Below are 14,542 nucleotides of genomic sequence, written 5' to 3' on the forward strand. Positions count from 1 at the left end.
ACATGTATGTGAATAAGAATAATGCTCCCTACTAACTTGAAGGAATATTCAAATAGAATAATAAGATTTCAACAAATCACATTCCTATCTCTTAGAATAGGATCAATTTTTACCTTTTAACAAAATGTTCTTCATTAGAAATCACATGTTTACTAAAGAGAAAAGAAAATATATAAGTGAAAGAAGTAAGAAATATAGTAAAAATAGAGGTGATTTAATCTAATAAAAATAGGTGAAAAATAAAATAAAAATAGAGATGATTTGATTGATGAATATTAGAATCTCGATGTTTTTAATTTTAGCATTAAAATTTTATTCTTTATACTTTTATTATTATTATTATTTTATTTCTTTTATTTACATTATTTATATTTATATTACTACGATTAGTATAATGAGAAGAGAAGTGTATAATGAATTATGAATTCTCCCATAATGGATTATACAGTTTGTTTTTGGTAAAACTATTATATAAACTAAGAAAATGAAGAATCAAGTTAATTACCAAGTTTTATGTGGGACTAATTAATTTAATCGTAACAAATAAAATGTCTCTGAAAAATTTACATATATATTATTGATATTTTTATTTGCTTCTCTTTTCTTGTGATATTTATATTGTTAGAAAGAGATGAAGTAATTTATGAGAGTAATGATTTCTCTTTTTTCTCTTCTCATATTTATATTCTTTTGAAGTTATCTCTCAGAGTGACTAGTCAATTCTAAATTATTAGAATAGAAATCATGGACGTGCAGTTCTTTTTGTTTCAGGTTTAATTTAATTTTCTGAACCTTTGGTCTTAATTTATTATTATTATTTGATTTTGAAATGAATATTTTTTGTGGCTAAATTAGAGAATAATCTTTCATGTTGGAATTTAGTTGAAAAAGAAGAGGAAGGAGGAGACATTTAGCCACGTGTTTGTATGTGGTCCGTTTATTTGTGTCGCAAGAAGCAAGATCATGTGGGTGACCTCATTGGTCTTCATAAATTTTAGGTATATATTCCCTCTTCATAATCGTAAGTCAATAATGCCACATTTGAAATGCCCATTATTAGAGTATAAACAACGGTTCTTATTATCCCTTCCAAATAATCATTTCACATTATATACCCAAATAATTAAAACATTATGAATATTAATACTGAAAATAAAAAATAAAAAAACATTAGGATAGAAAGAAAGAAGGAGGGATGTTAAATTAATTAATGTTGTTGGTAGTGAGAAGAAGAAGAGTAATGCATAGGAGGAGGTGACATGAGAGAATAATAAAAGCTAGGTATAGTTCTGAGTCGTCATAAAACCAAACATGAATCAACTATGGAAGAGACAAACAACATTAATTGAGACGTGGATGCTGTTGTATGTAGCGACAAAAGAGGATGAAACTGAGAAACTTAGTGGGATACTCTTTATCTTATCAACCTCGTGATTTTACTCCTTTCGCACTTCACTCTCCCTCACCCATATTCTTCTGTACCGCAACACAGATCAAAATGCGTCTCTCTCTTCGCATACACATACGCTGCTATGTGGTATGCCAAATCAAGAAAGAGAGGAAATCGGATCTAAATTTTATTACTATTTTTAAAAAAAATAAAATTATCTTTTTGACTTTTTAGAAATCGAAATGGTTAAAGTGGCCAGCGGACATAATAAAGAAAAAACAAAAGAAAGTGATAAATAAAGTGCCCTATACGAAATTACGTGGTTCTACAAAAGGCCAGAAAGCGAAAGTTCCCCTTGAATGAAAAAGTGTTCATGGAGAGGAGAGGGAAAAATTATTGCGAGAAAAGAAACAGACAAAAAAGTAATGCAAAGAAATGTTTTCAGTACATTATCATGAGTAGATGAATCATGAATTTAGTGGATGTGGGTCCAAACTTCCAAATTAAAATTCAGAAATCTTGTTTTGTTTGGAAGTGCCTAGTGGCTCTATGCTATATAATAACAAATAACACCATTAAACAATGGGTGGGTTATCATAATACAAATCAATATTGCTAATTAATTTATACAATGTAAGGATCGGTTGGCTACTAGTCCCTTTCACGCTTAGGTGGGGGTTACCAAAATAAAATATCACCAACGATCTCTTTTCTTTTCTTTTCACTTCATTTTCTCCTATACTTTTATGCAAGACAAATTACTCTACAATAAATCTTTCTATGGTCAACTAATTACACATTTTTCTCAAGTACCATTTTATTTCATATATTCTACATAGGATATAAACATTTCATTTCATATATTTTTTGCAAGTGTTGTTGTCTCATATATATTAAAGAAATGTAAGTAATTAGGGAGAGAGAAGCAGAGAAAAGGGAATAACCTAGCTAGGTACCTCGGCAAAGAAAGGAAGAAAAAAAAAAAAGGCAAAGTGGTGAAACTTAAGAACAAAATCTAAGAGCAGAAAATCTGAGATGAAGCTGCAAAGGAGGAGCACCTGAACAGAAGTGCAAGAAAAGCTGTAAATGATAAGTGCACGTGTGCATCATGGTTGATAGATTGAGCCCAACAGATATGATACAACCCCGGGGACCAGATGAACAGTGTTGCTGGGAACTACTCTCTATATATAAAAGAAGGATTAGACCTTATTTGACTCCATCTGTGTTCTTGTTGCCCTTCTTACGAACACCAGATCCAAAACAAGACAAGGATCAAAGATAAAAAAGAATCATCAAACTTTTCTTTCTTTTTTTTTTTTTTTTTAATTCATTTCTCTACCAAACTAAAATCATCCTAATATATAATGGAATGGTAAATTCGATTTCTTGATTTCCTTCCATAAACTGCACCCTTCTGCAGAATCATATATACATGTATGTATATGTATATGTATATGTATATGTATGATTCTTCTTTTTCATTTCAATCTATCTTTCATCACCAAACTGTTTTCCAACTGCACCTTGGAGCTTCGCCGGGTGAAGACAAAAGCGAAATGTCACAACGAAATTGAAATCAAACGAGGGATACGATTCATAGAAATATACGCCACCCAGTGAGAATATATAAACAAATAGATACAATGCAAAGAAAAACCCCATAAAGAGGGATATATACGATTCTCTCCCTCACACTCTCCAACAGTAAACTTCATCATAAGAAAACGAGGAATGGATTCAACACGAAAGTGAAAGGCCTCGGACTCTTGTGTCAAGCAAAACAACGTATTCATTTCAATCTATGCCTCCACCGGTCCGCTACCTCATTTCATGAAACACAAGAATGATGATCAAACATTTCACGTCGTACGACAGAAACCTAGTATCGAAACACCACACTAAATACAACCACATAATCAGACATATAGTTAACACTATATATTAATCTATATATGTATTAATCGATAGAGGTTAAACTTTTATATTAAGTATAGAGAAATCAGCATAAATAAATATATTTATGTATATAAGGCGGAAGCAGAATTAATAAATCTCCTTAGATAGATAGATAATAGCAGTATAAATTGGAAAAAAAAAATGATGAGAATTATACTATACTATACGGAAGTAGTAGCAGTAGTAACATTAGGAGTAGTGGCAGTAGGAACATCAGAAGGTAGACTAACGCCTGCTCCGTTAGTAGGGTTATTAGAAGTAGAAGTGGTTACAGTAGAAACGGTGGCGGTGGTGACAGTGGAAGAGATAGTGGTTGTGGTTCTCTTGCGCTTCTTCTTCTCGTAGGGAATTCCACGGGCTTTGGCCTGGGCTTCCCTTACCTCTCTGAGGTAAATTCGGACAGCCCGAGTGGCGAAGGGATTGGACTCGGGACGGCCTCCGTTTTCTTCAAAGGCCGCCCTGAGTCGTCCAATTAGGGCGTCGAGGCTGCCCCAGGCCTGCTTGAGAGGGCAGGCACAAGGAGCCGGAGGGTTGGGGTGTCCGAAATAAGGACACCCCGAAATATGCACCTTAGTCTTCCCGAACTGGTCGAGGTACTTGAGAAACTCGATCACGTGCGCGCCACTGCACCGCGCCAACGTCAATGGCGGCTTGTGGTTCCGCAGGTACTGCAAGAACGTATTCCAGTCTCGCCGCTTCTGCGACTCGTAGCGGCTGGGCGCCGGCTGTGCCGCCGACCCCTCGGCCTGCACCAGCGCTGCTGATCCCTCCGGCGGAGCGTCGGGCGTTGGAGCTGCAGCTGCTGCAGCGTCCATGATGATTTCACAGGAAGCAAGCAGAAGCAGAAGCTGGGGTGATGGATCGGAGAGAGGAGAATCTTTTTAAGTTTGTGTTGGGAAAGAGAAGAGAAGAGAAGAGAAGAAAAGGGTGAAGAGGGTTAAATAAATAAATAAATAAATAAATAAATAAATAAATAAAATTGTTTATGTGTTAGTGTTATTTGAGAGGAGAGGAGAGAGAGAGAAGATTGGATGATGGGACGTAAAAAAGGGTTGTTGAATGAATGAGAGGGAGAAGGTGTTTAGTTGAGTGATGGTGGTGGGGGCGAGTGGCAAGCGTTTTGCACAGTGTTCACAATTTCACATGGTGGCCCCTCTTGATATGACCACTTTACTATTCACCACGTTGGCCCCCTCTTCTCTTCTTCTTCTTCTTCTTTCAATTTCATTTCAATAAATTAAATCTACTACTTCTTCTTCTTCTTCTTCTTCTTTATGTCCGTGACTTCTCCCTGCTTTCAAAATTTTTATCTCCTCCCTAGCCTCCTACTGTAGTACCAACGTCTCAGTACTACAATACTATATATATTTTTTTTTTAATTTCTAAATTTGTTTTCTTCTGCTTTTTAAATTTATGTCGAATATTCACTTCAATAATGCCCTTTGCTTCGCTTCATTTCTTTTTTCTTTTTTTGCATTTAAATAATTAAGACCAAAAACAAGACAGAGAGAGAGAGAGAGAGAGAGAGATTCTTTTCTGATTGTGGAAGCCAATGGAAAAAATGGTGGTTATATATCTTTCTCCCATTGTTTTACCAACTTAACATTCCCTATAAATGGACTAAACTTCCATCATTTATTTACAATATATAATAACACTATACATTTAGGAAGACTAACTACAATTTCTCTTCAATGAAATCAATTTAGATTCGATACATTACAAAATAGTATAAAATCTCCTTTTCAATATTTAATCTAATTATATTATAAAATTCTAAATTATTAATTAAATACAAAAGCTTGGGGCCCGTTAACAAGTTTCCTTTGTAATAATATATTTGTGTTATATTTGTTTATTTTAATTTTAAATTTGTGACGTTCGTGAATCAGTAGAATATAGGTTATTAGTCCATTTATTTCGATTTATAGTGTATGACACGTCAATTCCAGTATTTTGTGTATGTCATTCATTGGAATTAAGAAGGAGAATGGAGGGTAAAGTATTTTTCCATTCCTAACTATAACAATATAGAAAAATTGTATATAAATTTAACCAAATGTGATCGAGTTTTCAGCTAAACTCACTTAATAGAGCATGAATTGTGTTGCGTATATGTGAGAGAACAATTTTTTTAAATTTATGAAAAAAATAAATTCATAATATAGTTTTTTTATTTTATTTTATTTTATTCTTTTAAGGTATTATACACAAGCTAATAAATGTTTCAAAAATTAAAATACATGCATATTTACTGCTAAAAAATAAATAGTATAATATTATACAACTAAATAAACGATATATAACTTATATTTTGATATCGTTTACTTTCATTACAACATATGTAGCGACTCTTTATTAAAAAAGATTTTATAAATTTAAATATTATTCTTTTGTTTTAATATTGTAGTTTGAAATAAGATATTGTCATTGAAGCAATAGAATTTTTTTTTTCATGTCATAAAATTTTTGAATAAAAATATATTAGAAATCTATAATGTATTTCACTATTTTATTTCAAGCAACCCTTTTAATAATATCTTGAAAGTAATATGTGAAAAAAATAATTTCTATAAATTACGTTGTAATCAGAGAAAAATAATTCTAATTAAATAAAATATTCATATAATCTTTTTAATTAGAGAAAATATCTATAAAATTTTTTAGTTTTTCAGTATATTGTTTTTTTGGAAGATTAGATTATTATAAATAGGTGTAAGGAGATGTTATAGACATGAGTTATAATAATAAAAATCATTGTCTTTTTCGTAACCTTCAATCTTGGGAGCTTTGTTTTTGTTACAATAGTAGCCACCGTCGTTGTTGTCTGACCACTACGTTAGTTGGAGTCGTTAATGAGGTAGAAAGGTGTGCCCAACTTCTATGAACAAAACACTAGAAATTGCTTCGGGAAAGGCGCCACCATCGTTGTCTGACACATGTAGCCTACTTGCCTACCCACTTGCTACCGTCATCATAAAAAGGGTCGTCGGACCCTCCTAAGTTTGTTCCACGAGTTATTGATGTCCCATTTGGTTTATATTTGAGTTTTGCTCCTTTTTCCCAGTGTAGCCCACTCATCGTCGTCAACTCAGATAGGGTCACTGAACACACTTGATTGAATTCCAAGGGATGTCTCAAGTAAAAATCATTCCTTTGGGTCCTAATGATCTCCTAAATCTGGTGGGTGCCTATCGGTTGGATGGTCAAAATTTCTTACAATAGAGCCAATACATTCAAAGGATTCTCAAGGGATGTTCAAGATTAGATCACATACATGGAGGAGGGCCAGGACTGGATGACACTAATTTTTCAATTTGGGACAATGAAGATTCACTAATTATGGTTTGGATGTGGTGTTCTATGATTCCTGAGATGAGTCAAATTTATATGTTTCATTCGTCTGCCAAAGAAATATGGGATGATTTACAAAGTATTTTTTCATTAAAAAAGAATTTTGCTACATGTTATAACATTGAAAGCAGGATATTTAATACAAAACAAGGCTTTCTTTCCATATCAGATTATCACAGAATCCTGAATAGACTTTTGATTGAATTAGATCAATATCAAACAATAAAGATGTGTAAAACAGATGCTGTCGCACATGCTGAAGCTGTAGAAAGAGGAAGAATCTTTAAATTTCTCCATGGTTTGAATCATGAGTACAACCCAATCCGGGTACAAATCTTAGGAAGAGAAAAATTGTCAACCCTATCAGAAGTATTTTTTATGGTAAGAGAGGAAGAAATTCGAAAAGTTGTCATACTTGATGAGAGGATCTCCAACACAAGCTCTGCTATAACAAGTAGAAAAGAAGTCCACAAGGGAACAAATATTAGAGAAAAGTTCATTAAAAATGGTAATCATAGAGACTATTATCATGGTAGAAGATATGGACATACTGAAAAATAAACTAGAATATTTTACATATATTATTTTCTAACGAGGAAGATTCTACAAGTATTTTTCTAATTAATTTTTTTTTCTCTAATTACAACATTCCCCTCAAGTTGATAAATTAATGAATATCAATTATTCCTAATTTACCTACAAAATCTCGAAATATATGTAGAAGGAATCCTTTTATAAAAAGCAGGATATCTCATTTTAGTACATAATCTTCTAGTTTATTTTTCAATATATTATTTTCTTGTTTTCCTTTTTTTAGAAGATTAAATTTTTACATAGATATAAAGAAAATATAATACATAAATGATAACAATAAAAACCATTCTCTCTTCAAATAATTATTACGTAAATTATAATACCTTATATTAATATTTTATATCATCTTAGTGATATTCAAACAAAACCCGATACATTAATACTAATATTTTATTTCAGTAACTAAAACATCGAAATAAAAACAAAAAATTCAAGTTTATAATATAATTATTTTTTAAATTTTTAGCTAATTAACTAATGTTTCTAATTAAATAAATTAAAAAATACTATTATATTATAATCAATAATTAAAATTTAATTTATAAGTATTAATAATTTAATTTACGATACTATTTGATATTTACATTAGTCCAGTAATATAATATAAAAAATTTTTAATTGCTTACTTAGTCTCCAAATTCAATAATTAATGTCTATTTGGTATTCACATTTAAAAACACCTCGATATAATTTCACCAATCAATTATCATCCTATCAGAAATATTTTTTATGGTAAGAAAGGAAGAAACTGGAAAAGTTGTCATACTTGACGAAGGAATCTCCAAGGCTCTCTCATAAACTATAAAGGTAGTTCATAAGAGAACAAATGCTAGAGAAAAGTTATTTGAAAAAGGTAATAATAGAAACTATTGGTTATATTGTAGAAGATCTAGATATACTGAAAATAAACTAGAAGATTTTACGTATATTTTTTCTAATGAGAAAGATTCTATAATTAGAAAGAACTTTTTTTTTTTAATTACAACATTTTTTTCTCAAATTGATAAATATCTATCATTTCTAATTTACTATCTATAAGAAAGAACCTTTTTGTTAAAAACAAGATTTCTAAGGTAGAATCTTCTATTTTATTTTTCTAATATTATTTTCTTGTTTACCTTAAAAGATTAACTTTTTACAAAGATATAAAAAGAATACGATAGACATAAATGATAATAGTAAAAATCATTCTCTCTTCAAATAATTAATCGTCAATTATAATACCTTATATTAGTATTTTATATCATCTTAGTGATATTCAAACAAAACCCGTTACATCAATACTAATATTTTGTTTCAGTAACTAAAACATCGAAATAAAAACAAAAAATTCAACTTTATAATATAATTATTTTTTAATTTTTAGTTAATTAATTAATGTCTCTAATAAAATAAATTAAAAAATACTATTATATTATAATTAATAATTAAAATTTAATTTATAAGTGTTAATAATTCAATTTACGATACTATTTTATATTTACATTATTCCAGTAACACAACATAAAAAAAAATAATACTTTAAATTTTCTTTTATTTTAATTTAATTTTTAAAAATAATGGGTGCGGCTATTCATCATGTCTCCTTCGGCCTATAAATTTAGTGGACTAAGTAATATTGGCCAAAGCAAACTGATAATCGAAAAGTCAAGTCTCACTTTTCATTCCTAGAAAACATACAAAGTATTTATTTGATTTTACTATACTATATTATTTTTCACTAGTATCAAACATACGTACGTACTTTTTTTATTTTACACATATTTACATGTATTAATAATATATTTTGTAAAGGCACTTTTGTCGTGAAAGAGTGTGAATTTACTAATTTGGTAATCGTGTTTAATATTTGAGATGGTTTTGAATTTAAATGGAATATAATAGTTATGTTTTAAATTACGAGTGACAGTAGAAATTTGGGTGGTACATATAGTAAATAATTGAGCTTAGGTTCTTAAGTTGTGGACTTAAATAAAAGGTTATTTTAGTAAGTTGGAGATAATGTTAGAAGAAATAATAATGTTCTTAATTCACCTAAAATAAATTTGTTTCCTCTAATATTTCATTTTATTCTTATTCTTCTTTCTGTCTAATGTTATGTTTGGTTCTAGTGATGTAATGTTCACAAGTCACAAAAAGGATTCGTCTGCCACGAAGAACACCCAAACAAAAAGATTGTGAAGGTAATACACATAAGTCAATTAAAATATCATATATGATCATCTGAAGTCGAGAGAATCAATTCTCGAAGGTGAAATGAATGTAATATGATACGAGAATCGATTCTGTGTCCGGGTGATCAATTCTGATTATATGACAAAACAGTAAGAATTGATTATAATTCTTTCGTATATATATATATATATATATATATATATATATATATATATATATTAAAATAATAATAATAAAATAAATAATTTTAAAATAAATAATAATAATTATCTAATTTTTAAATTTATTCTCAAGGGTGAAATGGTAATTATCTAATTTTATTCATTAAAATATTTTTTTAATCCATAATACTCATTATATTATTCACAAACTTTCATTTCAAATCGTATCATCTTTTCCTTAATCTAAATAACATCACGTTCACCTTGTTTCCTCTTAAATTCACTTTTCCAAATTCATTTTCAAATCCAAACACAGAAATACTCTCATTCCAATTATTTCGTAGATATCATCTTTTCCTCCATTATTGAATTGTTGGCTACAAGATAGTTGTGAAAAAGCATAGAACACAAATTCTTGAGTATGACCTTAGGTAAGTTTATCAATTTTTTTTTCTTTCTAGCCTTGCGTGCATTTTAGGATTATGGAGAAAAATGACATTTGTTGAGTTTGAGATTATTATAGGGTGTTTTTGTGGTTAGTGTTTCTACTACACCTAATAATCTCATATCATTTAAGAGTCGAGGTCTAAGGCAGTTTAAATACTTCTTCTTTTTTCCACCATCTGAGACACCTTTTAAGAACAAAACCGTGACGGATCACATACTTCAAAGTGGATAATACCTCGAATGAGGGATGATTGACCCTAACATGATTGCTCTAAACTTGGGATCAAAACACTGGCGACCACCATGTGGTCAATAACGAGGTTCTAAGATGAACCGTCAGTTCCTTAATATGCCATCAATTGGGATGAACATTCATTCCCTATAGACCTCGACTAAGGGCTTATGTTCCTCCCATGTCAATAATCCTACATCGATTTAGAGTCGAGACTTAAGGAAATTTAAATATTCCTTCCTCATTCTACCCTCCAAGGTGCTTTTTAAAGACAAAACCATGATAAACTATATGCTCCAAAATGGACAATACTTAAAATTAAGGGTAATTGATCCTAATGATATCACTCGAAGAATTTGGGATTGCATTTGATCAAAAGTGTCTTAAGTTCACTTAATCATATAGTTTTGGATTGAATAACTTGTTGTATTGAGCAAATTATAAGATTTTAAGGGGTTTCCGATTATGCATATATTGCAAGTTCAATATATTTCATCCAAGTAATATATTGATCCAAGATCAAAGTTTCTAGTTTTAGAGCTCTTACCCTAAGAAATCAATCATCACTCAAGTGATGAGTGTCACAATCAGATGACTTGTTATATCTAAAGTACTAACTTAGGATTTTGTAGGAAAAAGACTTATTCCTTTTATTTCAATTTTAGAATGTTTTCTCTAGAAGAAAATTACCTAAACACTTGGATTTCACCTAGCAAAATTTTACAAAAGAAGAAATTCAATGTTCTCTGCATAATTTGTTTAGCCATTTTAAATTCAATCAATTATTTTCCATCCACTTATTTATTTGCATTTTGTTTAGGTAAATGTAACTCAAATTCAGAATCTAAGTTTTTTTCATTGCAACTATTATGTTGAGTTTTTTTCATCCATTTTATGTAACACATTCATAAAACGAATGTCTAGTTGTTTAGAAAATTGTTTTACAAAAAGCTTTAGATTTTCTCTTTGGAGTGTTTTCACTCAATATCTAAGAATTCACTCAAATCTTAAAATCCACTCAACAAAAGTTAAGATGATAAACTTTAAATTTTAGTGATCGACCCAATGAAATAATAATTCACTCAAGAGACTAAGCTCCATGTGACAAGTATAAACCTTGTAAACAAATTATCTTTCACACAATAATAAAATCAAACAAACAGTTGAGTGGGCTTCTTGTTGCTAAAGACATAAAAAGACATTAAACTTTGTCATTATTCCTTGCTTATATGTCATTTTTTCCTTCTTTCTCCAGATATTCTCTTCTTCTTATCACATTACTATTTTTGACGTTTCATTATCCTATGCCATTTTTCTTACTCTCTTAAAGTGTGAAATGAAACTATATAGGAGAAGAGGGATGTGAGACCTTAACACTTTAAATTATTATCTAAAATATATGTATTTTTTGAATTATTTAATGTGAGTAGTTTAAATCATTACGGTATCTATATTGAAATATAATTTAAAGTAAATTCTATTTATTTAGTGTTGAGATTGTTGATAAGGGAAGCACTAGTTTAGCTAACCTTAATCTCACAGTGCTCTAGTTACTCTGGTTTTTTATGATGACAACACATTATTAATAACACATGTATTGTTTTGTTATATGTTTTATTCCTCATTATGGATGATATCTTATTGAACATGTTTGTGTTGATCTTGATATATGAATGCACTTAGTGAGCTTATATCTGATACATCATTTATGATTGCATTACATATGTTTTAAAGAGAAAACCACATGCACTTTTATGAACTTATATTGTGTGGCATAACTGTAAGTTTTAAGTTGACTTCATTATGAAGTAAGTCAATTAAAAGTGACTATGTGCAGACTTTCAAAAGCAATGATGTGAGTGATTTTACATTGAAAAGATTTTCAAATTGAGCTAATGTGTCTAAGTCGACTACGTGCGCAGTGGATTCGACTTAGTTAGTTATTTGATTTGAAATTTTGTTATGCTTGTGTACAATAACAACTATATTTCAAAAGTTAGTTAAAGCATTGATGATAGTCAACTATATTAATTGCAAAATCTATTTGGTTGTTGTTGACTGCTACTATTTGACTTAACTATTATAATTGTCTGATGACAGTCGACTTTATTAGTAGCCTAGTCGACTATAGGAATGTCTAATTTATAGAAAACTATAAATAGACGTGACTCAGTTGATCACAGAGACTTTGGTTATTCTTACACTTTCATTTTGATTTACAAATTGTGATCTATGAGAATTTGCTACAAGAACTCATTAAGAAGATCGTGGTGATCTATCTTTGAGGAGGTTCTTTGAAGGAGAGTTGTATTGAGCTTACTGTTTGATCAGATTATGCACAACTATTGTATTCTTGTTGATCAAGACTGCCTTCAATCTACTGGAGATTGGTTTTTCCTGTTGTGATTACAGGAGGTTGACTCGTGGAGACTATACACTTTGAGGATTGTTCAAAGTAGGTTAAAGATTACAGAAGAGGGGTGTCAACACCCAATTTCGTTCGGGTAACTAAATAATAGGACTTGATTTTTATTGTTGTCTTATTTCATTTTTTTTATTATTTTGTTATTCTTAATTTTATTGTACTATTTTGTTTAGTCTTGTAAAAAAAGAAAAAAAAACGAGAAAAAACAAAAAAAAAGAAAAAAGAAGAAAAGAAAAATAATTGCAAATAAAAAGAAAAAAAAGAAAAAAGAATAAAAGAGGAAAAAAAGGAACGATAAAACAAAAAAAAAAAGAAAAAAGAAAAGCAAAAAAATAAAAGAAAAAGAAAAGAAAAACAAAAAAGAAAAGAAAGGAAAGAAGAAGAAAAAAAATGAAAAAGAAAAACAAAAGGAAATAAGGAAGAAAAAAAGAAAAAAAGGGGGTGCACGTGAATAAAATGGGAGAGGTGCTAGACGTGATGAATTGGATTTGATTTTCTTGGAAAAATGCTCATAAACAATTAATATTAATGCATGACAGATCACTTTAGAATATTTTTGAAATTTTGTTTTATTTGGTAATAATTCGAATCAACATTATGACAATCATTGCAAGGAATAATTAAAAATAATATATTGATTGTTGTATTCAATTTCTTCCCAAAGAGAAAAATATGTTTTTAATTTGATTCAATCAAGACCATTTATTTTCCTACTAATTGTTTCCCTACTAATTGACAATTAATTCGCCACTTGTGTGTATATAAATATGCACCTTGTAAAAAAAAGAAAAGGGGAGGAGAATTGAATTTCAAGAAGAGAGAACAGAAAAAAAAAAAGAGAGAAAAAAATTTCAATTTCAAAAAAAGAGCATAAGGGAAAAAAAAAAGAGAGGAAGAGAAAAATCCAATTTCGAAAAGAGAACCTAAGGGAACTGAAAGAAAAAGGCTTTGTGTTGCACTCATCCCTGGGTTTTATATCACTCCTTTTCTTACTAATTGTTTTGTTTTATTTATTGCTATTGTACTTTGTTTCTTTTAGTCTTTATTATCATGTTGTTTTATTTTTTGCTCCATTCTCAATTTTTGAAAGAAACAATAAATGTTCAATAAAAAGTATTTTAAAAAAAAGGTTAAAATTAAAAAAAAAATGGTGCTAGAGCTTGTGACGCTTTCTCTCTTTTAATGACTAAATTCCGGTTTCAATTTGTTTTTGTTTTATTTTATTTTATTTCTTTTAAATATTGTTTTTCTTTCTTAGGCAAAAAATGGGTAAATTTAAAAATTATAAAAAGTGATTTTTTAGTGTTTCTTTTAACACTTAATTATTTTTTTTATAAGTTGTAATTTATTTTCTAACTTTTAGTCTTTCCTTAAAAAATACTTACGTTGTTTTAAATATTTACATGAAAACATTATTTTGATATTATAAACAAAAATTAATAAAAATGAAAGATAAAAAATATATATAAAATAATAATAAACAAAAATTACTTCAAAAGGTTTAAGCACACGTGCAACCATTCGCGTCAGCCTTGTGTTGCAAAGCCTTTTTCTTATTCTTTTAAAATTAAACAAGAATTATTTCAAAGGGTTTAAGCACACGTGCGACCATTCGCGTCAGCCTTGTGTTGAAAACCTTTTTCCTTATTCTTTTAAAATTAAGAAAAAATTATTTCAAAGGGTTTAAGCACACGTGCAACCATTCGCGTTAGCCTTGTGTTGAAAACCTTCTTCTTATTTCTTTTAAAATTAAACAAAAATTATTTCAAAGGGTTTAAGCACACGTGCGACCATTCGCGTCAGCC

At 29.6% G+C, this 14,542-nt stretch overlaps 1 protein-coding gene across 1 annotated transcript; it reads right to left on the reverse strand.

Annotated features, from left to right (window-relative positions):
* Window positions 1-2,990: 2,990 nt before the first annotated feature.
* Window positions 2,991-4,297, reverse strand: LOC106752632 (protein LIGHT-DEPENDENT SHORT HYPOCOTYLS 5-like). The gene has a single exon (XM_014634343.2). It carries the CDS (start codon window positions 4,162-4,164, stop codon window positions 3,511-3,513), a length of 654 nt encoding a protein of 217 aa, XP_014489829.1. The 5' UTR covers window positions 4,165-4,297; the 3' UTR covers window positions 2,991-3,510.
* Window positions 4,298-14,542: the final 10,245 nt, after the last annotated feature.

Source organism: Vigna radiata, unplaced genomic scaffold (genome assembly GCF_000741045.1).
Source record: "Vigna radiata var. radiata cultivar VC1973A unplaced genomic scaffold, Vradiata_ver6 scaffold_153, whole genome shotgun sequence".
NCBI classification, from domain to species: domain Eukaryota; kingdom Viridiplantae; phylum Streptophyta; class Magnoliopsida; order Fabales; family Fabaceae; genus Vigna; species Vigna radiata.